The sequence below is a fragment of the Hyperolius riggenbachi genome, chromosome 7, assembly GCF_040937935.1.
Source record: "Hyperolius riggenbachi isolate aHypRig1 chromosome 7, aHypRig1.pri, whole genome shotgun sequence".
In the NCBI taxonomy this organism is placed as follows: Eukaryota; Metazoa; Chordata; class Amphibia; order Anura; family Hyperoliidae; genus Hyperolius; species Hyperolius riggenbachi.
The window spans coordinates 291334369-291359315 of NC_090652.1; the positions used below are offsets into that span (position 1 = coordinate 291334369).

Consider the following 24947-nt stretch of genomic DNA (forward strand, 5'->3'; position numbering starts at 1 on the left):
CATTGCATCATTCTCTAATATTTGCAGTTAACACACTACTCAGCAGTCTAAATGATTTTACAGAGCAGGCCAGTGAACATTTGAACTGTCCTCTCCAGAATAAAAAACAATACAGTGACAGACACTTGAGATAAGCTTCAGAAGACAGAGCTCTCTGCCACTTTAAAAGTCGTGGAGCTCAGTGGCTCTTTTGCATAGATAACTGGAGTTTCTTAACTCTTCCTGTACTGGAAACAATATTAGACTTATGTCTCTGCTCCTAATGTTTTATTTCTTAGCTGTACAAATCATTATATCAAATTTTTTTTTCTTCAGTGTCTCTTTAAAAGGAAATAAATATGGCAGCTTCCACAGGTCTCATGCCTCGGGTTCTTTTTAACCCATTCTCCTGCTCAGCATCTCTCCTGGGCTGCGCTGCACCCAGCAGACACAATTGTGTGAATTTTACCATAATCCTTGTAATATAAAGTCAGTTAATGGTTAACCCCACAACCCAACAGCTCATATAATTACAAATACTAACCCACCAGCCAGGGCAGCCAGTATTTTTTCATCCTGCCATCCATCGGCATGTCCCAGGGGTGCACAAATAGCGAGCAGTTTAATTTTTCAGCTGCCTGTAATAACATGACAACAAATAAGTTATTGCATCATTCTCAGCAGCTGTGCTCATCTAGGGCTGAGCTTTGCAGGTGCAATATGTGGATTGTTGTTGCATTACCTCTAAGGCCTCTTTTCCACGAACTGTTGAGCTGTGTGCTCAGCAAGCAGTTGCCAGGCAGCAGCGAGCAGTTACCAGGCAGCAGCAAGCAGTTACCAGGCAGCAGCAAGCAGTTACCAGGCAGCAGCAAGCAGTTACCAGGCAGCAGCAAGCAGTTACCAGGCAGCAGCAAGCAGTTACCAGGCAGCAGCAAGCAGTTACCAGGCAGCAGCAAGCAGTTACCAGGCAGCAGCAAGCAGTTACCAGGCAGCAGCAAGCAGTTACCAATCAGGGAGCAGTTACCAGGCAGCAGCAAGCAGTTACCAGGCAGCAGCAAACAGTTGTGAGAGTCTGAGAGGCATTTCACTGCCTGTAAACAGTTTGTGGAAAAGAGGCCTTAGGATCCGTTTACGCTTGGTGCGGTGTGACTTGCGCATCATACCTTAACACTGAGGCCTCTTTTCCACTAACTGTTGAGCTGTGTGCTCAGCAAGCAGTTGCCAGGCAGCAGTGAGCAGTTACCAGGCAGCAGCAAGTAGTTACCAGGCAGCAGCAAGTAGTTACCAGGCAGCAGCAAGCAATTGTGAGAGTTTGAGAGGCATTTCACTGCCTGTAAACAGTTAGTGGAAAAGAGGCCTCACTTTATGACTTGTGACAGATTGCCCTGACAGGAAAACCAGAGGCACCCCACCCAGTGGCGTAGCTAATAAACTATGGGCCCCGATGCAAGTTTTACAATGGCGCCCCCCAAGCACTCTATACATAACAATTGATACGGCGCACCAAAACCTGCCAATGGCAACTACAGTGTCAGAGGTGCAAGAAGGGGATGGGGAGCACTTTGTTAGTGATCACTATTATTCAAAGTATCTATAGAAGTGATTATTACCAGCACAGGACCAATAGAGAGCTAATACTGTAGTTGAGGGAGGACCCTTCGGGGCCCCTCTGGACCAAGGGCCCTGATGCAGTGGCTACCTCTGCACCCCCCATTGCTACGCCCCTGACCCCACCCCAAAAAAAGAAGAAGATAATTAGAAGGGAGGGAAGATAATTAGGAATTAGACCCAAACTGTGGTGAAGCTGCATGGGCCCTAGAGGACATGAGGCCCCTGTATACATGGCCCTATGTCTGCCTTTGCCACTTCCAGTGCATCGCAGGAAGTGTAACCTGTTTCATTGGGGGATATTTATCAAAAATGTCCGAGACAAAATATTGCTATTTTTTTTAGAAATTTGTGCAAAACGGTCTCAGGGCTCGTTTCCACTGTTGCGACGCGATTTCTAAGCATTCCGACGCTTGTAAAAACGCATGCGGATGCGTTTCCGCATGCGTTTTTACCCGCGATTTCGCGTGCGATTTCGCATGGCAGGGTGCCATGCGAAATTAACCATGACACTGCCAGGGCAAAATAACATTAAGGGCCCGTTCACACTGCACGCGTTTCCAGCCGCGTTTTGGAAACGCGTGCAGGTGGCCAAAACGCACGACATCAGACATTACATAGAGTGCAATGTCTGATGTTCACACAGCATGCGTTCCGGACCTGTGCGGTCCGGGAACGCATGCTGCACGCAGATTTTACAAAAACGCGCGGCTGTCCCATTCACTTTTCAGTGATGGGATCAGCCACGCAACGCATACGAACGCGGACATGCGTACGTTCGTACGCGTTGCGGTCCGCATGCGTTGCGGTCCGCATTTTGTAGTCTGAACGGGCCCGTAAAAGGAGCGAAATCGCACGCGAAATCGCGGGTAAAAACGCATGTAAAAAACGCATGCGTTTTTACTATTAAATACGTTGTGTGCGATTCGCCTGCATTCCACTCGCAGGCGAATTCGTTGGCTCTTTTGTGCGTTTTTTCACCGCTTGAAAAAACGCACATCCCCAACGCAAGAGTGGAAACAGGCCCATCCACTTACATTACATGTGCGAATCCGCATGCATTGGACGCATGCGGATTCGCGATAGTGGAAACGAGCCCTCAGACATACACTAGATAGTGCAGATTCCTTCTAAAACTGTTCTTAAATGGGAGGAGTAAGGCTATGTCCACATTATAAATCACAGGCGCTGAGCGCTTTTGTGCGTGATTTTTTCAAATGATTCCTGGCGTTTTCTGAGCGTTGAACGAGTTTGTGTAAGCGATTTTCTAAGCGCCTTCGCAGAGCGTCAGGGAGTGAACTCTTTCACCTGGAAATGAATAAGTATAATGTATTTATTGATAAAAGCGCTCGGGAAATCGCTGTACGAAGCGCTCAGAAAATGGTACAGGCAGCGCTTTTGGAAGCGGAACGCAATCAAACCGCTCATGTGAACGCTCTCATAGAGAATCATTGCACAAGCGCTTTTAGGGCGATTTCTAAAATCGCCAGCGCTTAAAAAAATACGCAAACGCTCATAGTGTGAAGAAGCCCTTAGGAAGATTTCTCAGACAGTGCAGCGTGTGAGGGAAATTGCTGTTGAGGTAACCAGTATATCTGCTGCATTGCATCAATGCCCAGCACTGGAAGTGTTAAAGAGAACTTGTAACATTAAAAAGTGCTCCTGGGGGTACTTACCTCGGGACAGGGAAGCCTCTGGATCCTATGAGGCTTCCCCTGTCCTCCGTCCCACAGTGGTCTCGTTGGGCCCCTCTGAACGGCGGGAATGTAAATATTTACCTTCCCAGCTCAGGCGTACTAGTGGCTCTCAGCTCGAGATCAGACGGAAATAGCTGATCCCAGTCGGGTCCGCTCTACTGCGCTGGAGCCCAGGAAGGTAAATATTGTAGGCGCTACTGTGCCACAACACATTGTCGGCTGTGCTTTCGGAGGGGCCAAGTGAGATCACAGAGGAATGGGGGAAGCCTTGATAGGATCCAGATGGAGCAGTGCTTTTCGGCGCTGCTAGATTCAGGCGCAGCCGGCCCCACCATAGACTACAAAAAGGGAATCACAACCGAGCAGCGCTCAGTGAGTAACGTCGGCGCCGTCAGAAGACGGAGCCGAGGTTGCTTAAAAAACACAATAATTCGCCCTCCAGCAATCGCTGGAAGCCAAATTATATCATTCCCCCACTATCCATGGCGGTCTGGAGGGGGTATAGTAATTAATACGGCCCAGACTTGTGCAGAAGCAGGATCAGCTATATACCGCTGTATCCTGCGCCCAAGTCTACCGGCGCCGATTTCAAATGTATGAAATCCAGAGGCTCCCCCCTCTCAAGGTAATAACCCCCCAGGGGCACTTTTTTTTTGTTACAGTCTCTTTAAGCACAGAACAGATTCACAGGATTCAGCAGGGGAGAGGGGACTTCACAAATCACATCTAGCCTGCACTGCACAATCTGCTATTAAGCACTTCTTAATCTGTGGCAGTTTAGGAATGGAAGTTTAATGCATTTCGAGAAATTCACGCTAAAGTGCCGCTATTAGGCCTGGAACCCACTGAAATCAGCAAACACGAAACGCTACCGCTAGCGTTTTGTCTGAGCGGTTTGCAAGCGGATTAATGCGCGTTTTCGGTTGCGTTTTGCAACATTGTATTTTTTTGCTCAGCGGTTGCGTAGCGTTTTGCGTTTCGCGTTTTTATCCTGATTGGTCCTGTGAATTATTTTTCATTTTGTTACAGTGTGCTGAACCGCAAAACGCTAGCAAAACCGTTCAGTTTAGGTTTTGCTGAGCGTTTCCGCTAGCGTTTCAATACTTTACATTGAAGCGCTAACGCTCCCAAAATGCTGCAGGTCCTGCGTTTGCGTTTCTGGGAAACGCAAACGCTCCTGTGGAAGTTGCCCCATCCATTACCATTAGCCCAGCGTTTTGGCAAAGTGCTAGCGTATCGCAGCGCTGCCAAAACGCTGCCAAAAGCGCTCCTGTGGGTTCCAGCCCTTAATTAGGATTTAAGAGTTTTCTTATTATAATGCAGAACAGTTTCCCTGCTGGTTAGAACAGTTTAACCCATTCAGGTTCCGTCGTTTTCACGTGAGAAATGTTCACCTCCCATTCATTAGCCTATAACTTTATCACTACTTATCACAATGCACTGATCTATATCTTGTTTTTTCCGCCACCAATTAGGCTTTCTTTGGGGGGTACATTTTGCTAAGAGCCACTTTACTGTAAATGCATTTTAACAGGAAGAATAAGAAAAAACGGAAAAAAATTCATTATTTCCCAGTTTTCAGCCATTATAGTTTTAAAATAATACATTCCTCCATAATTAAAACTCACGTATTGTATTTGCCTATATGTCCCGGTTATAACACTGTTAAAATTATGTCCCTATCACAATGTATGGCGACAATATTTTATTTGGAAATAAAGGTGCATTTTTTCCGTTTTGCATCTATCACTATTTACAAGTTTAAAATAAAAAAAATATAGAAATATTTCATCTTTACATTGATATTTAAAAAGTTTAGACCCTTAGGTAAATATTTACATGTTTTTTTTTATTGTAATGGTTTTTTTTTTTTATTGTAAACATTTTATTTGGGTAGTTTTGGGAGGGTGGGAAGTGAACAATAGATTTATAATGTAAATGTGTGTTAATTTTAAATTTTTTTTTTTACAGGTGTAGTATTACTTTTTGGCCACAAGATTACATGACGTCACTCTAAGTGTAACATACGCTTACAGTGACGCATCGGGAAGGGAACGGCCAGAAAAGGCGCAGCTTCTGAGAGAAGCTGTTGCTTTTTCAGCGGGGGAGAGGAATCAATGATCGGGCACCGTAGCCCGATACATTGATTCCCTGGCTACCGAATCCGCGGCCGGGAGTGCGTGTGCACGCGCGCGATCGGCCACGGGAGCGCGCGGTAGCGCGCATGGTTCCTGGACGTAGAAACTACGTCCAGGAACCAAAATAGGTTAAAGAGACACTGAAACGAAAAAAAATATGATATAATGAATTGGGTGTGTACTAGGAATAATTACTAGAAGATTAGCAGCAAAGAAAATATTCTCATATTTTTATTTTCAGGTATATGGTGTTTTTTCTAACATTGCATCATTTTCTAATATGTGCAGATTACACAACACTCAGCATTCAAAATGATTCTTTCAGAGCAGTCTGGGAACTAATGACCTCTCCTCTGACAGAGAAAAAGAAAACAGTTGAGATAATAAAAGTCAGATAACAGCTCTCTCCACGACTTTGAAAGTCGTAGAGCTTAATGGCTTTTTTGCATAGAGATAACAACTGGAGTTTCTTAACTCTTCCTGTACTGGAAACAATTAGACTGATGTATCTGATCTTAATGTTTTATTTCTTAGCTGTACTACACATACAAATCATAATATCATAATTTTTTTTCGCTTCAGTGTCTCTTTAACCACTTGCCGACCGCGCACTCATACCGCGCGTCGGCAAAGTGGCAGCTGCAGGAACAGCGACGCAATTCTGCGTCGCCGGCTGCAGGCTAATTAATCAGGAAGCAGCCGCTCGCGCGAGCGGCTGCTTCCTGTCAATTCACGGCGGGGGGCTCCGTGAATAGCCTGCGGGCCGCCAATCGTGGCTCGCAGGCTAAATGTAAACACAAGCGGAAATAATCCGCTTTGCTTACATTCGTACAACGCTGCTAACAGTAGCAGCGTTGTACCAGATCAGCGATCCCCGGCCAATCAGCGGCCGGGGATCGCTGTCACATGACAGGCAGGAGCCTGTTAGAGGCTGCACAGGACAGATCCGTTCTTGTGAGCGCGAACTTTTTTACGTAAATTTGTTTGCTATTGTTGATACAGCAATATTGAAACGCGAACCACGCATGCAATAGGGACATCCTAAGCGCAAAAGTTTTTGTGTATAAGATCCGTTCTTGTGCAGCCTCGGATCTCCGGGGAAGGGAGGGGGAGGAGAGGGAGGGGGGGAATTTCGCCACGGAGGGGGGCTTTGAGGTGCCCCCCCCCCGCAACACCCAGGCAGGCAGGAGCGATCAGACCCCCCCCAGCACATTAGCCCCCTAGTGGGGAAAAAAGGGGGGCGATCTGGTCGCTCTGCCTGCACCCTGATCTGTGCTGGGGGCTGCACAGCCCACCCAGCACAGATCAGCTAAAACTGCGCTGGTCCTTAAGTGGGTGTAAAGGGTGGGTCCTCAAGTGGTTAAGAAGAAAAAACTGCCTGTAATGCTTTGATAAATCTGGCCCTCTGAGACAAAATATTGGTAGTTTTTTAGAAATATATGCAGAACTGTCTCAGACATCTTAAGAAATCACTGGGCCAGATTGCTGATATATACCGGTAACTGACAGCAACTGGTATATTTCAGTTGTGACAAAATATTGTCAGAACTGGAAGGGATCACCGTAAGAAGAAAATGGTGAGCCTCGGAGAGGAACTGACGGCGAGGTTAGTATGTAATATTAATTTGCAGCTACGTCATGTGTTCATTTTAAATAATTTTCCTCGCTTGGCAATGGACTCTGTTTGACGATTGCTCCTTCCGTTTTGCATAGTAAACTAACTCGTCATGTTTGATTTTGGATGTCAGCAATCTTTTAATTGAATGTGAGATTGGAACATGTGTGGTCAGCCAGGCTCTACTTACGTCATAGATGGGGTACAGTTCGGGCGAGTTCAGATCCCATTGGTTGATATGAGATCCAATCTGTACTCCGGGGAAGCCCAGATCACTGACACAGCGGTGCATCTCCTGCACGGCCAGCTCGGGGCTCTGCATGGGGAGTGTTCCCAGGCCTATGAACCTCTTGGGATATTTTCGGGTCACCGCCGCTAAGTCATCATTGAGGAAGCGCGACAGGTCCAGCGTGTCCTGGGGCTTGGCCTGTACCAAAACATATCACAAAATTACACTGACTACATAGGGGGACACAGGAACAGCCAACCATTGCACTGACCACATAGGGGGAAGGGGGGGGGGGGGGGTACAGGAACAGCCAATCAGTGCACTGACCACATAGGGGGAAGGGGGGGCACAGGAACAGCCAATCATTGCACTGACCACATAGGGGGGGGGGGGTACAGGAACAGCCAATCAGTGCACTGACCACATAGGGGGAAGGGGGGGCACAGGAACAGCCAATCATTGCACTGACCACATAGGGGGGGGGGGGGGTACAGGAACAGCCAATCAGTGCACTGACCACATAGGGGGGCACAGGAACAGCCAATGGCTTCAAGGAGAACAACATGATGTGTTAAAGAGGACCTGAACTGAACTGAATTTATTTGTTACAGCTGCTACAAATCCTGTAATAAATCTGCAGTGTGTCTATTTCTTGCTTTCATGGAAGCAGACATAGGGTTAACATCCGTGTTTACAAATTAGCTGCCCTGCCGAGGCTGCCAGGTGACACAGCTGAAAGGTCAAATTACACTGGTGATTATTCAATGATGAGGGGGAATTACACAGGTTAAACTGATACAGGGTACATTTCTCTGTGTTTTCCTGTGCAAGATTTCAGGTCCACTTTAAGTAAAAGTATCCATCTAGTTATAGGACTGCAATTCCTTTTTTTTAATATACTAGCAGGCCCGCTGCGTAGCATACGCCGCATAAGAGGGTAGAGGGCAGGAAGATGGTATTGGGCACAGCGGCGGGGAGGGGGGTTGGACCCCCCTCAACTGGGTCCCCCATGTGCACTCCCCCTCCAGCTTAAGCTCAGCAGGACCCCCCCCCCCCTCACCTGGGTCCCCCATGTGTGCTCCCCCTCCTGCTAAAGCACAGTAGCAGCCGCCACTATTAGTAAGAGGCAGCGGGCAGGGATGACTCACCTCTTCTGTGTTCCATCGTGCGTTCCACTGTCGTCACTTCCTGCAATGCCACACACTGTATTGATGAAATATGCCTTTTTAAAACAGAAGGAAATCTGCAATAATTCAGCTACAAGAGAACATTTGTGGTTACCCACAATGCACTGCTACTAAATATGCAAATTACCCCTTTTCCCCCTTGGTAAGCCAAGCAAGCATATAGCTTTAAATTTTACACAGTCATATCAAACCCACATGTAGACAGCCTGTTTCAGGCTTTTGGTCCTCTTCTGTACATGGCAGGGATTGATACGGCTGTATGAAATAGGGCTGGGACCAGTACAACAGAGTAACCAAGCAGCTCAAGGTGACCCAAACTACTAGGAATGTATAGGTGGGTAAAAGGGACCAAAAAGACCTCCTACTAAAAAAAAAAAGCAACGCTTGGTGTAATTTGCCTTCCTAACACAGAAGGAAATATGCAATAATTCAGCTACAAGTAAACATTTGTGGTTACCCACAATGCACTGCTACTAAATATGCAAATAATTCCTTTTTACCCTTAGTAAGCCGAGCAAGCATCCAGAGCCGCTGGTGTATAGCAAGCCTATAGCTTTAAATTTTACACAGCCATATCAAACCCACATGAGACAGCCTGTTTCGGGCTTTTGGTCCTCATCAGTGCATGGCAGGGATTGATAAGGCTGTATGAGATAGGGCTTAGACCAGTACAACAGAGTAACCAAGCAGCTCAGGGTGACCCAAACCAGTCGGAATGTATAGGTGGGTAAAAGGGACCAAAAAGACCTTCTACTAAAAAAAAATCAAAGCTTGGTGTAATTTGCTTCCTTAAAGCAGAAGAAAATCTGCAATAATTCAGCTATAAGTGAACATTTGTGATTACCCACAATACACTGCTAAGAAATATGTAAATTATTCCTTTTCACCCTTGGTAAGTCAAGCAAGTCTATAGCTTTAAGTTTTACACAGTCATATCAAACCCACATGTGATAGCCTATTTCAGACGATTGGTCCTCATCAGTACATAGCAGGAATTGACAAGGCTGTATGAGATAGGGCTTGGACCAGTACAACAGAGGAACCAAGCAGCTCAGGGTGACCCAAACTACTAAGAATGTATATGAGGATAAAAGAGACCAAAAAGCCCTCCTACTAAAAAAAAGCAAAGCTTGGTGTAATTTTCCTTCTTAAAACAGAAGCAAATCTGCAATAATTCAGCTATAAGTGAACATTTGTGGTTACCCACAATGCACTGCTACTGAATATGCAAATGATCCCTCTTTGCCCTTGGTTTGATATGACACTACTTCTTCTTGCTTGGACCAGCCCCTTCTTCTTGCTTGGACCGGCCCTGGGGGAAGGGCGCTACTTCTTCTTCTTGCTTGGACCGGCCCTGGGGGAAGGGCGCTACTTCTTCTTCTTGCTTGGACCGGCCCTGGGGGCAGGGCGCTACTTCTTCTTCTTGCTTGGACCGGCCCTGGGGGCAGGGCGCTACTTCTTCTTCTTGCTTGAAGGTTGAGGCACTTACTCTATTATATATATAGATTGTTTTTCCCTTGCTTACAATCTGCTCTGAATGATTCAGTATAGGGAATATCCTGGTGCTATAAACACTGTGCACCGTGGGTCCGTGGAGTTTAATTGGATTTTCAGAAGTACTTTGTTGTACCTTGTGCTGTGTTTCTGTTAGGAAGAGCCATTGGCATATTAATAGTTCCTACAGTCGTAGTAAGGAGCTTGGGGCCTATGGGGGCCCTCCTTGCTTCCTCCTTGCACATTAGCAGAGCAGTCAGCATTTGCCTGCTCCAGCACTGTTTCTGATCTTCTCTTCCTCCTGGCAGCCGCACGCTATATACTGTCACCTCTGGCTCCCAAGCCAAAGGATGGCCACATAGAGCAAGTGGCTGCCAGGAGGCACGTGTGTGTGGTGTTACTGTGCGCAATGAGGCAGGTTGACGTGCAGAGGGGTGATTTGCTGTAAGAGCAGTGTAGCTAGGTAGAAGAACTTCAGCTGCAACGCGAGGGAGCACTAGAAAGTGGCATCAGTAACATCTTTGCAGGGAGAGAAATTATAGTCAAGAACAGCATGTGATTTTGTTGGCCCACACAAGTGAGTGGGCTGCTCTGCATCTCCGTCGCTAAATACACCACCGACGGGATGCTTGGAGATTATGTGAGTAATGTGATGGCTCTGCTTATTTTTTTTGTCATTTTTGAAGAGAATCTGTACTCTAAAATTCTTACAATAAAAAGCATACCATTCTATTCATTATGTTCTCCTGGGCCACTCTGTGCTGTTTCTGCCACTCCCTGCTGCAATCCTGGCTTGGAATTGCCAGTTTTAGGCAGTGTTTACAAACAAGACATGGCTGCTAACAGCATGTGATAGGCTGAGAGTAGCTCAGTGTGTGACTCACACAGAGACTGCAGGGGGCCTAGAGAGGGTGTGTATAGCTTCTCCCTATCACAAGCAGAGCAGCACATTCCAGCCTGAGTGCCTGAGCCCGACAAAGCCAGAGGAAAGAAGATTAGATCATATAACAGAGATAATACAGCCACTGTGCAACTAGGAAAGGCTGCAGTAAGCCAGACCACATTAGAACAGGTATAGGAACTTATAGGATAGAAGAAATAAGGATGAAAATTTTGTTACAGAGTCTCTTTAAATACTTCTACCCCATACTTTTTGTTTTGTTATTTCCAAATGACCTAATTCCTTACACAATAGTGACCCTTCAATGAGACTTAATGTTACCCGCTTTACCTGTGTGTGCTTCTAAGCGATTGATATAGAACAATCACTGACTGATTGTTCTGACCCTACAATGTGTTGTTGTGGCGGTTTGTATTTAGATTGTGAGAGCTCCACTGTAGGTCAGTTAAAGGACCACTCCAGCAAAAAAAGTTAGCAGTTAAAATCTGACAGAACCAACAGGTTTTGGACTTGTCCATCACCTCATGGGGGTTTCTTTGTTTTCAAAGGTATTTCCTGAAAGCAATTTTCAAAGTCTAACTGACAAAATAGTGTGCAAGTGAGTAGGGAGGCTGGCTGATATCTTACTATTTCGGCAGTTAAACTGCCATTCAGGAAATTCTTTTGAAAACAAAGGAAAACCCAGGAATTCCCCATAAGGAGATGGACTAGTCCAAAACCTGTCGGTTCTGTCATATTTTATCTGCTTACTTTTTTCGCTGGAGTGGTCCTCCACTGTATAGAAAAAAGAATAATAATACACAAATGTAATGGTACATACCCAATAACTGAACATCACTGGCACCGTGGAGAGCACTTGTACATCCACTCCTGAAACAAGATAAAGTAAATTGGGGTTGATTCACTATAACAAATAGCGTGCCTTATCAGAGTTGACATGCCTTATCAGCGTTAAAATGTCTTATCAGAGTAGCATAGCGAGCGCTACGAACTTATGCCTGCTAATTGGCAATGACGAGAGCTCCACTCATCCTGCCCTGAGCCCCTGCGGGTCCAATTACTTTGAAGGACATTATCCCCGCACTTTGATTGGCCCAATAGGCTGCCTGTCACTTGACAGGAAACTTGATAGGCAGCCTGTTAGGCCAATCAAAGTGCGGGGATAATGTGCTTTAAAGTGATTGGACCCACAGAGGCTCAGGGCAGGATGAGTAGAGCGCATCGTCTTTGCCAATTAGCAGGCATAAGTTCGTAGCGCTCGCTATGCTACTCTAATAAGGCACATTAACTCTCATAAGACATGTTAACTCTCATAAGACATGTTAACTCTGATAAGGCATGCTATTTGTTATAGTGTATCAATCTCTTTATGTGGAACTCTTGCATAGGACAGAATGAAAACATAGAGAAATGCACCCTGTATGTATTTATAAAGTTTAGCCTGTCTAATCCCCCCCCCCTCATCTGTGACTAATCACAAGTTGTAATTCAATCTCTCAGCTGTGTCAGCTTACTGTCATGGCAGAGAAGCTAATTGGTAAATACAGGATGTTAACAATATGTCTGCTTCCATGAAAGCAGGAAGTAGACACACTGAATATTTATTGCAGGATTTGAATCAGCTGTAACAAAGAAATGTTTTTTCTTTAAAGGTTATTATACTGTTGCTGAAGCACGTGCAAGCCTCTAAATAAATTGGCTACTAAAGGGTTAAATCACTTGACAGCATGTTTCATTGCTGCTTCCGCTTCCTCTATGCCCCTTGGGGACAGAATGATGGCCTTATAAGTGACTCTCCTACTTCCAATGATTGAGTCAGCCAGATGACTAGACAGAGGTGCCTCAAACATGTGCTGCTATCTCATTTTGCCACTGATTACCCTGATGAAGCGGGAGTTGCCTCACGAAATGCATTGTTGTTTATGGCTGAAATAAAGCCTGTTTATAAATATTGATCCCTCAGGAAGTAAGTGTTTAGTTGCACTTCTCCTTTTTAGGTATAATTATTTGCTTTAATCGCTATTATTTTTAGGGTGCTTCTAAAGGCATTCAGTTTTTTGGGAAGGTCCTTTTTCCTGCAGCAGTGAGCGACCATCACTGGAGATCTGCAGATCCCAAGTGGAGACGGGATGAGGTCTCCATCAGTGTATATGGCTGGTTTCCCTTAGTAATACACCTTTTTCAAAGCTGGCCACACACGTTACAATTTTTCTGTTCGGTTTTACTGCTATTCGATGAAAACAAGCAGTTGTACAGAAAAATCAAAAGTTTTTTGGGGGGATTATGTATTTGTAATATGTGTGGCCAACTTAAAGAGAACCAGAGATGAAGCACCCTCTTGTATTTTACCTTATAAATCAGTGGGAACATGACAGTAAACACCTAATCTGCTCTTTGTTTCATTGTTCTCTGTTTAATCTGACTGTTATCACCTCTGATAAGAATCCCTGACTGAGCACTCAGTCTAGCTTTGCTACGGAAAGATTATAGCTGAGTCTGTCTTCTCTGGTGTCTTTTCAAGCCCAAGCCTGCCCCCTTGTGGCTCTGCTATAATGACTCAGCAATAATCATTCCCAGCAAAGCCAGATTGAATGCTCAGTCTGGGATTCTTATGATTGCTGATAACAGACACTTTTAGCAGTGAGGATGAAACAGAGAGCAGGGTAAGTGTTTTCTCTAATGTTCCCACTGATATACATGGTAAAATACACAAGGGTGCTGCGTCTCTGGTTCCCTTTAAGTAGTACAATTTATGTTTCAGTTTATACAGCGTACATTCCTCAGAGGCTCTCCGTTTTTTTTTCTATCATGCCCCAGAATTAACATTATACTACGGTTGAAGCAGCTACATATTGGCAAGGACTTCAATTACCTGTCTGATTCATTTCTTTTAATCTCACTTCAGGATTCCAGCAGTTGGGCTGCACCACTCGGAAAACGTTACCGTCCTTCAGCATTTTTGCCTCATCCTAAAGAATTGGAAGAGATAATATAGTTGAACAACGTTACTCTGGATGAAACAACGTTCACATGGATGAAACAACGTTACTACTGTGTTTCCCCTAAAGCAGATATTTTTGATACAGCTCAAAAGAATGGATGGGTCTGAATCAGGAAAGGTGTGGTCTATCAGGTAGAACACATTCCTTTCTTTCTCAGTCCATCCTAAGCACTGGCATGGATCTGGCCCTCCAGGCCTGGAGTTCGACACATATGCCCTAAAGTAAGACATTCCCTGAGAATAAGCCCTACCAGGAATTCCTAGCATGCTTGAAATATAAGACATCCCCTGAATGTAAGCCCTAGCAGCAGCAGCCCACATGACACCAGCAGGTCACGCTCAATACAAAGCCTGGATACAGGAAAGCAGCAGCATAATGTGAGTTCTTCAGTCCTGTATATGTGTGTCTTGCAATTTGTGTTTTTGCTGGAGGCAGCCCTCCTGATCTGTTGTAAAGTGATAAGCAGCAGCAGCTCTTCACCTCTTCCCAGCTTATCCTATGGTAGCTCTGGGGAGCCTGACTGAGAGTTCTCTGCAAGAAATAGGTCCATATGCAATTCACTTTTTCTCCTGAGTTTTCTCCTAAGTTATATTTTCATAAAATGCTTTCTAAGCCACCAGAAAGCAAAAAATACTAAAAATTAATGTTATAGCATTTTCTCAACCACCTTTTGGGTACTTTTTCAATTGTAAAATGCTGAAAAGTTAGTTTAAAAAGAAGATGAAAATCATCTCCTAGGAGATAACTCAGGTGAAAAAGTGAATTGCATATGGGCCATAGACTCTTAGGGTGCGTACAGACATGCGACTATAGTCGTTTGAAACGATCGTTACCGACGGCATTGCCCGACGATCGTTCGTAAAAAGTGCACAAACGATCATTAAAACGACCGACCAACGAGATATGTCGTTGGTAAAGAACGATCCATTCTGCCAGATCTTTTCCAACGACCATCGTTCAAAAAGTAATGTCTGTACAACGATCGGTCGTTGATCGTTCGTTCTCAAAGCTTTGCACATGCTCAAACAGTTCTTTTTGACACTTGTGTTTGAAATCAGTTTATACATCATGTTGCGCACGCAACGCTCGTTCCAAGATCGTTCGTATACGAACGACGTTCAAAGTAGCCTTTCTTCAAACGATCATCGGCCGATACCTCCTTTAACATCGTTCGTCGTTCAGAACGAACGATCGTTATCGTATGTCTGTACGTACCCTTACCCACGTAAACACCAGAATCAATTTCTTGCCACAAGCTCTGTGTTTGCTGCTTGTATTTCAGCATGACATGCAGTATATACATTTGGTATAGGAAAACTACCATTGTTTCCCCCAAAATAAGACATTTTTGAAAATAAGCCCTAGAACATCTTTTGGAGCAAAAGTTAATATAAGACAATAATGTCTTATTTTTGGGGAAACATGGTATTGATGAAACAATGTTACTATGGATGAAACGACGTTCACATGGATGAAACAACGTTCACATGGATGAAACAACGGTACTCTGGATGAAACAATGTTACTATGGATATAACATTGTTACCGTGGATGAAACAACGTTACTATGGATGAAACAGTGTTACTATAGATGAAACATTGTTACTAGGGATGACACAATAGTACTATGGATGAAACATTGTTACTATGGATGAATCAACGTTACTATGGATGAAACATTTTTACTTTGGATGAAACAATGTTACTATGTATATAACATTGTTACCGTGGATGAAACAACGTTACTATGGATGAAACAGTGTTACTATAGATGAAACATTGTTACTAGGGATGAAACAATGGTACTATGGATGAAACAACATTACTATGGATGAAGCAATGTTACTATGGATATAACATTGTTACCATGGATGAAACAACGTTACTATGGATGAAACAGTGTTACTATAGATGAAACATTGTTACTAGGGATGAAACAATGGTACTATGGATGAAACATTGTTACTATGGATGAAACATTGTTACTATGGATAAATCAACGTTATCCATATGCAGCCAACAGACCTGCCCAACTCTTCCGCACGGTTGACAGTCTCTGCAATCCATCTTGCAGGAAATCCAGCATCAGACCTTCACAGGAACTGTGCGAGAAATTTGCCCACTTCTTCTCAGACAAAGTCTCCTCCATACGATCTGCCATTCAATTCACAGCCCCAGAAACCCATGCAGAGCCATATAACAGGTGCAAAAATAGCCTACCACCATGGTCTGATTTTAAGGTAATCACTGAAAAAGACATCTTGGATATCCTCTCAAACCTTCGCCAGACTACCTGCGATCTGGACCCTGGCCCCACTAAGTTCATGTTGAAATGCCCTGAACTATTTACACCGGCATTCCACAAAATAGTCAACGGCTCCTTACAAGAAGGGTGGTTTCCCTCTACTCTGAAAGAAGCAATCGTCAGGCCTCTACTCAAGAAACCATCCTTAGACCCAGATGCTCTAAACAGCTACAGACCTGTCTCAAACCTCCCCTTTCTGGGAAAAGTTATTGAAAAGGCTGTCTACCTCCAACTTGAAGCCAGGCTCTCCAGAAACAACATCATTGACCCTCTTCAATCTGGTTTCAGGAAATATCACAGCTGTGAAACAGCCCTCACCCAGATTTGCAATGATCTGCTCATTGCAAGAGACAAGGGTCAATGTTCCATCCTGATTTTGCTCGACCTCTCAGCGGCTTTTGACACAGTCGATCATGAAATCTTACTCAACAGGCTACAAGAGTACTGTGGCATAGATGGCATTGTTCTCCGGTGGTTCAACTCCTTCCTGGCTGGCAGAACACAAAGGGTAGCCTTAGGGCCCTTCCTCTCCAACCCTGTACCACTAAAATACGGTGTACCTCAGGGCGCAATATTATCCCCTTTACTGTTCACCATATACATGCTGCCACTTGGAGAAATCATACAAAAACATGGCCTGACATATCATTGCTATGCTGATGACACCCAGCTATATTTGTCATTCAAACCTGACGTCACAGACCCTACTCCACAAATAAACGCATGCTTAGCTGAGCTTCAGGAGTGGATGAATAATAATTGGCTAAAACTTAATGCTGACAAAACAGAGGTTCTTGTTATCGAGGACCAGGGCTCAACAGCAAAGCAGCTCCAGTCTCAACCAACACCGCTAAGGATAGGGAGCTCAGACCTGAACAACTCAGACTGTGTGCGCAGCCTGGGAGTACTGATTGATGGGAAATTAAGCTTCAGGAATCAAATCTCAGCTGTTGTGAAACATTCCTTCTTTCACCTAAGGAATATTGCAAAGATTAAACACCTAATTCCTTCAGAGGATCTTCCAACCCTAGTTCATGCCTTCGTCACATCAAGGTTAGACTACTGCAACGTCCTCTACACAGGCCTGCATAAGAAAGACTTACGCCGCCTGCAATTAGTACAGAATGCCGCCGCAAGGCTGTTAACGAGCCAACCCCGCCATTGCCACATAACACCAACCCTGAGCTCACTCCACTGGCTACCGATAAAATGGAGAATTCTGTTTAAGATTGGCTTACTGACATTTAAATCCTTGCACAATCTGGGCCCTGGATACCTGAAGGACTTGTTGCAACTACATCACACCCCCCACAATCTTAGATCAAAAGGACGTAACACCTTGGTCACCCCCAGAGTCCACCTCAAAACCTTTGGAGACAGAGCCTTTTGTCATGCTGCCCCTACACTTTGGAACTCCCTGCCACACCCAATCAGGACAGCCCCATCCCTGGAAACATTTAAGTCTAAACTGAAAACCTACCTTTTCAGTCTGGCATTCATGAACATCTGACTATCTCCTCTGTAACACAACCCAGCCTGAAACCCTGTATTAATCTGAGACACAACTATGCGCTTTGAGTCCTATGGGAGAAAAGCGCTTTACAAATGTTATTGTATTGTATTGTATTATTGTATGCATGGAACATTTTTACTTTGGATGAAAAAAAACATTACTATGGATGAAACAATGTTACTCTGTGCGCAGCAGTCAAAGCCAAACCTATTACCTTTGCAGGTCATGTAACACATGTGCTGTGCTATGTTATTGATTGATTTATGGACAGGGCCAGATTTCTGGAAAGGCCACAAACAGCTGCAGACCAATGGCGCATCTGGACATGAAAGAAGGGTTGCTACATATGAAAGAGGAGGCTGAAAATGGGGATCAACACATGGAAAAGGGAAGCTGATGCCCAAGGGAGCTGTTTATGAAAGAGAAGAGCTGCTGTACATAGATGATTGATATACATATGGAAAAGGAGTCTGCACATGGAATGGGAGGGGCACTGCAGCAGCACATAAAAGAGTTGCCACAACATACTTGGCCTAAGGGGACAAAAAAATAAATAAATGCGGCCTTGTTTATGGGGCAAGAGCAATGGTTTATTAAATGATGCAGTCGGAGACTGAATGCATGTGCTATTGTCATACTTTACTTCTGGGAAGTTATGTTAGCAGTGCACAGAATGTAAATGGCCATTAGGTGGTGCTGTTTAGCTGTTGACTTTGCTCCATAGGTACAGATTGCCAGATTGCCCAGCAAGCTCATGGTGAAGCAGAACTTCTTGGAGTCTGCAAGGGTCTTAAAAAGGACCAAAATAAGAAGGACAAATTCTGTTTTGTATTGCTGCATAGGCCATGGTACTCTAGCAGAGTAAGGCCCCAGTCACACCTTTCAGCCCACATTTCGCACTTTGTTGGTCACTTACTTCACAAGCAATCCTATGGAAATCCTTGCACTGCAGCGATTGTGGAGCATTTGCCATTTCTGTTGATCACAAACATTCTGCATTCCGCAGTTTCCCATGATTGCTGCACAATTCTCACTCACTAGAATGTAGATACTGAGATTGAGGTTGGGTAGATACAGTAGTGGTATTGTGCTGAGTTCACAGAGGACATAGGGAGCAGAGTTAGGACCAGTTCATATGGCTTGCGGCCAGCCTCTCATTTAAATGCCTATGGAACAGGAAAGCATTTGGCATCGGTTCCCGCAGTTCCGTCATTGTGTTGCATTTTGAGCCCCTTTGGAAATACAGAACATCGAATGCAACTGACCCTAAAAGCTAAATACAGCATCCTGAAAAATGCAACCGACAAGAACACTCGCGCAGCCGACGGTAAATGTATTGAGATGAACGCTTCTATTTATTTGAATGCGGATGGCAGTGGATCCGGGCGCTAAACGACAGGGGCAGACCGTCCATCTAAACTGATCATTAAAAGGAACCTGAAGTAAGATGGATATGGAGGCTGCCATGTTTCTTTCCTTTTAACCACTTGAGGACCTCGGTGTTAAACCCCCCTAAAGACCAGGCCATTTTTCATACATTTGGCCACTGCACCTTTAAGGCCTCACTGCAGGGTCGCACAACTCGGCACACCAGAGATTTCCCCCCAAGCCCCCCCACCCTTTCTTTCTCTCCACCAAGAGAGCTCTCTGCTGGTTGGGTCTGATCTCTCCCCCAATGTTGTTTTTTTTTTTTTTTTTTTACAAATATTTTTCTTTTTTCTTTCTTTCTTTTTCTTTTTTTTTTTTTTAAATAAAAATGCCTATTTTTCTTTTATTTTTAATACCCTCCCTCCCTCTATCAGCCTATCAGGTCAATCGGCATGGAGCAGTCGGCAAGAAGTTAAACCATACCATTTGACTGGCAGACCTGGCAGATGCCGAGCCCCCGTGTATAACGGTGACTGCTGCAAGGAATTGGAGCTAAAAGGGACTCAGTGGCCGGCAAATGGGAGGCTGATCTGTCCTGCAAGTGCGTAGTGGGAAAGAGGCCAAATGGTGCCCATACATGGTACAATAAAAACGTACAATTTTCCTGTTAATTCGACTAAAACTAACAAAGTGAGTGAAAGTCAAAAATAATCTTTTTTTTTTTCTATCAAGAAAAACAAATGATTATCCCGTTTTTTTTCAATAAAAATCCGATCGGACATGTTGGAAAAATCTTTATATTCGCTGTAACTGATTAAACAAAATTATCTAATCGGAAAAAAAAAATTGTACCATGTATGGGCACCATAAGTGAGACTACCAGGGTGGAGGGACTGAATGACAGAGAAGGACTGTGAGGTTCTATCCAGCTTAGTGCTTGGAATAGAAGTCATACACCGATGTGGTGAGGCACCTGTACTGTAGCCCTGGGACAGTGAACAGCTAGTCACAATTAGTGTTGGGCGAACAGTGTTCGCCACTGTTCGGGTTCTGCAGAACATCACCCTGTTCGGGTGATGTTCGAGTTCGGCCGAACACCTGACGGTGCTCGGCCAAACCGTTCGGCCATATGGCCGAACTAAGAGCGCATGGCCGAACGTTCCCCGAACGTTCGGCTAGCGCTGTGATTGGCCGAACGGGTCACGTGGTTCGGACCCGAACGCGCTCTGATTGGCCGAACTGTCACGTGGTTCGGGTAAATAAATACCCGAACCACGTCATATCTCCGCCATTTGTCTGTGGGTTTAGCTTTGGGTAGGCAGGCAGGGTAGTTCGCGCTCCAGCCACGCTAGCCAGGGTCCCCCCCAGTCATTGTGTGTCACTGCTGGGAACAGTAGTACACCGCTCGTTCAGCCACACTATATAGCATTCTGTGTACTGTTCTGTGTCTGCTGGGAACAGTGGTACACCGCTCGTTCAGCCACACTATATAGCATTCTGTGTACTGTTCTGTGTCTGCTGGGAACAGTGGTACACCGCTCGTTCAGCCACACTATATAGCATTCTGTGTACTGTTCTGTGTCTGCTGGGAACAGTAGTACACCGCTCGTTCAGCCACACTATATAGCATTCTGTGTACTGTTCTGTGTCTGCTGGGAACAGTAGTACACCGCTCGTTCAGCCACACTATATAGCATTCTGTGTACTGTTCTGTGTCTGCTGGGAACAGTAGTACACCGCTCGTTCAGCCACACTATATAGCATTCTGTGTACTGTTCTGTGTCTGCTGGGAATAGTGGTACACCGCTCGTTCAGCCACACTATATAGCATTCTGTGTACTGTTCTGTGTCTGCTGGGAACAGTAGTACACCGCTCGTTCAGCCACACTATATAGCATTCTGTGTACTGTTCTGTGTCTGCTGGGAACAGTAGTACACCGCTCGTTCAGCCACACTATATAGCATTCTGTGTACTGTTCTGTGTCTGCTGGGAACAGTGGTACACCGCTCGTTCAGCCACACTATATAGCATTCTGTGTACTGTTCTGTGTCTGCTGGGAACAGTGGTACACCGCTCGTTCAGCCACACTATATAGCATTCTGTGTACTGTTCTGTGTCTGCTGGGAACAGTAGTACACCGCTCGTTCAGCCACACTATATAGCATTCTGTGTACTGTTCTGTGTCTGCTGGGAACAGTAGTACACCGCTCGTTCAGCCACACTATATAGCATTCTGTGTACTGTTCTGTGTCTGCTGGGAACAGTAGTACACCGCTCGTTCAGCCACACTATATAGCATTCTGTGTACTGTTCTGTGTCTGCTGGGAATAGTGGTACACCGCTCGTTCAGCCACACTATATAGCATTCTGTGTACTGTTCTGTGTCTGCTGGGAATAGTGGTACACCGCTCGTTCGCCACTGTATAGCATTGTGCTCTGTGTCGCTGCTGGGAATAGTGGTACACCGCTCACCCGTCACTGTATAGCATTGTGCTCTGTGTCGCTGCTGGGAATAGTGGTACACCGCTCACCCGTCACTGTATAGCATTGTGCTCTGTGTCGCTGCTGGGAATAGTGGTACTGTATAGCATTTCTGTACTGCCACTGTACTGCTGCCAGTCAGCGTGTACTGTAAGGATAAGTGAAATGAGGAAGAAATCCGGTGAAAGAGGGAGGGGCAAGGGAAGAGGTGTTTCCCCTGACGGTTCACGTACAGGCCACAGGGGAGCACCCAAGAAAACCCACTCAATACCGCCCATGTTGTCCAGGACAACAACCCTCACAAATCCAAAAGAACAGGACCAGATAATTACTTGGATGACCTCTCAAGCGTCCAGCAGTGGGTTAAGCAGCACCAGCACATCACGCACGAGGTCCGAGTCCTCAGCCAGTTACAAGGAGCCAGTGGGCACAAAGCTGACACAACCGGCAGCGACACCACGCACACAACTGCCAGATAACCAGTCCGATGAATTACCTCAGGACACAATGGGGTATTCGCAGGAGCTATTCCCAGCCCAACAAACTTCCACCTTTCAAAGGTCAATGGAGGAACAGCCAGAAATGTTGTGCCTGGATTCACAACCGTTAACTGTGGGAAATGCACCGCGCACTGAAATACAAGGCGAGTCCGAAGAGGACTCGGAAACCCAAATCCCAGAGCAATTTGGGCAGGAGGGGTTGCAATTGCAGGAGGTCGGCCGACAAGATCTGGAAGACGACGTTGGAGTGTGCTGCGCAGAGGTTGTTGTGGGGAGCTCTACTCCACGGCGGTGGCCCACAATGACATATGACGAGTTTGAGGAGATGGAAGAGGAGGGTATGGACAATGTGGACAGAGACCCAGATTTTGTTTGTGAACGAGAACATCGCCGTCGTAGCAGCAGCACAGATGAGTCTGTTGAAGAACACACTGCTGCACGAGTTCGCCTTGTGCCACAAGGTAGGCGGCGCGCAATTTCAGGCACCACAAGCGTGGAAGTTCAAGTGAGAGGCAAAAGAGGAGCAAACAGAAATCGCCAGCAAGGAGGCAGGTGCTCCAAAGTCTGGGCTTTCTTTGAAGACTGCACTGAGGATGTTACCATGGCGATTTGCAAGGTGTGCAAGACCCGCCTGAGCAGGGGGAAAAATATTAACAACCTCTCCACCACCAGCATGAGCCGTCACATGCTATCCAAACATCCCACTCTTTGGGCAAACGCGTCAGGACAGGGTACCAGAAACAACACTGCCTCCCTTGGGTTCACCAGACTCACCACCAGACCCGCCTCAGCAGCAGCAGTAGCCCAGCCATTGCGTGGTTCACAACATTCACAAACATCAGACGACGCTGACACTGTCACTTTCCGGAGTAGTGCTCTTGAGGTCTCCCAGTGTTCATCAAACACAACAACCAACAGCCCTTCCGTGTGCAGCGCTACGGTTCAGTTGTCTGTGTCGGAGATGTTTGAGCGCAAGAGGAAATTGCCAGCAAATGACCCCCGGGCCGTGGCAGTAACAGCCAGCATAGCCAAGCTTCTGGCCTGCGAAATGCTGCCATATCGATTGGTGGAGACAAACAGCTTCAAGGGCATGATGTCAGTGGCCATCCCACGTTACGTGGTTCCCAGCCGCTACCACTTTGCACGCTCTGCAGTGCCTGAGTTGCATGAGCACGTGGTCAGCAAAATAACCCGAAGCTTGAAGAATGCCGTTGCCTGCAAGGTTCACCTCACCACTGACACCTGGACGAGTGCGTTCGGCCAGGGTCGATACATCTCCCTTACCGCGCACTGGGTGAACCTTGTGGAGCCTGGCAGCGATTCCTCACCTGCTACGGCACGGGTGTTGCCCACGCCACAAACAGCTGCACCGCCGTCCCTCCCACTGGATAACAGCAGCACCTACCTCTCTGACTCCTTCTCCTCCAACGCATCTCAAAGCTGTACCTCATCCGGAAACGCTAACCCAGCAGCAGTAGGATCGTGGAAGCAGTGCAGCACAGCTGTTGGCATGCGTCAGCAAGCGTTGCTGAAGCTAATCTGCCTTGGGGATAAGCAGCACACAGGGGAGGAAATTTGGAGGGGAATAAAGGAACAGACGGATTTGTGGCTGGCACCGCTGGACCTGAAACCGGGCATGGTTGTGTGTGATAATGGGAGTAATCTCATTCGCGCTTTAAGGTTGGCTAAGCTGACACACATCCCTTGCCTGGCGCACGTGATGAACCTAGTAGTTCAGCGGTTCCTGAGGACATACCCAGGCGTGCCCGATCTGCTGTTGAAGGTGCGTCGAGTGTCCAAACATTGTAGAAATTCCAGTACTGCTTCGGGGGCACTCGCCAAGATGCAGGAGCGCTTCAATCTCCCCCACCATCGCTTGCTGTGTGATGTCCCTACGCGCTGGAATTCTACGCTGCACATGCTAGCCCGCTTTTGCGAGCAGAAGAGTGCAGTGGTCCAGTACATGACGGCGCAGTACCGAGGCGCATCCGGCCAGCTGCCAAGCTTCTGTGGATCCGATTGGGCCAACATGTTGGACCTCTGCCAAGTCCTCCAAAATTTTGAGCAATCCACGTTGCTTGTGAGCAGTGACAACTCTTCAGTCAGCATTACCATACCACTGCTGTGTTTACTGAAGAGGTCGATGTTAAAAATCAAGGAAACAGCTGTCATGATGCAACTGGGGGAATCTGAAGGAGAAAACGATCAGCGTGATGGTACCAACATCAGGCCATCCGCCTCAGGGAACGCTGGCCCCAGCAGCTATGACGAAGAAGAGGAGGAGGAACAGCTGGAGTTGGAGCAGGAATTTCATGCCACCACTGACGAGGGCCAGAGCGGTGCACGTTGGACTTCCACAATTCAACGCGAATGGTCAGCAGAAGCAGACCAGGAGGAAGGTGACGACTATGATGCATCACAACAACTATCACAACGCTCACAAGAGGATGATGAGGATTCTGGTAGGACTCTGGCACACATGGCTCAATTCATGCTAGACTGCATTGAACGTGACCCACGCATTGTGCGCATTCTGGACAACACCAATTACTGGGTTTATACCCTTCTGGATCCACGGTACAAACACAATGTTCCAAAACTGCTTGAAGAAAGAGTCAGACAGGTCAAAATGGAAGAATACCAGCAGGCCCTTGTGGAGACTTTAGAGAGGAGATTGACATCCTCCCCCTCCTCTAGCCAGTTGTACGCAGACAGACTGACTTCCGCAAACCCAGGACGACCAGGAGGGCAGCAAACAACGCAAGCCGCAGCTAGTACCCAAAAGGGAATGGTATCGGCAGTGTCCTTGGAGTGGGAAAATTTTCTGACACCCATGCAGCCGCAGCCCACTGAACAGCAAGCGTGCAGATCCACCTCCAACACCGATCGCCTGGAGAAGATGGTCAAGGACTACATGTCAGATGGCGTA

General features: G+C 46.1%; 1 protein-coding gene and 1 long non-coding RNA gene across 2 annotated transcripts in view; one reads left to right on the forward strand and one right to left on the reverse strand.

Annotated features, from left to right (window-relative positions):
- Positions 1-14214, forward strand: part of LOC137525112 (uncharacterized) — a 52720-nt gene extending 38506 nt beyond the window's left edge. Inside the window, exon 2 of the long non-coding RNA XR_011022866.1 lies at positions 13754-14214. This is a non-coding gene — a long non-coding RNA (uncharacterized lncRNA). The remainder of the gene's footprint in view (positions 1-13753) is intronic.
- ACMSD (aminocarboxymuconate semialdehyde decarboxylase) overlaps positions 1-24947 on the reverse strand; it is a 67656-nt gene that overhangs the window by 18657 nt on the left and 24052 nt on the right. The window contains exons 3-6 of the mRNA XM_068245936.1: positions 13721-13817; positions 11669-11718; positions 7228-7464; positions 524-617 (exon numbers count right to left, since the gene is read on the reverse strand). Of these exons, the coding sequence (XP_068102037.1) occupies positions 524-617; positions 7228-7464; positions 11669-11718; positions 13721-13817 (478 nt within the window). The remainder of the gene's footprint in view (positions 1-523; positions 618-7227; positions 7465-11668; positions 11719-13720; positions 13818-24947) is intronic.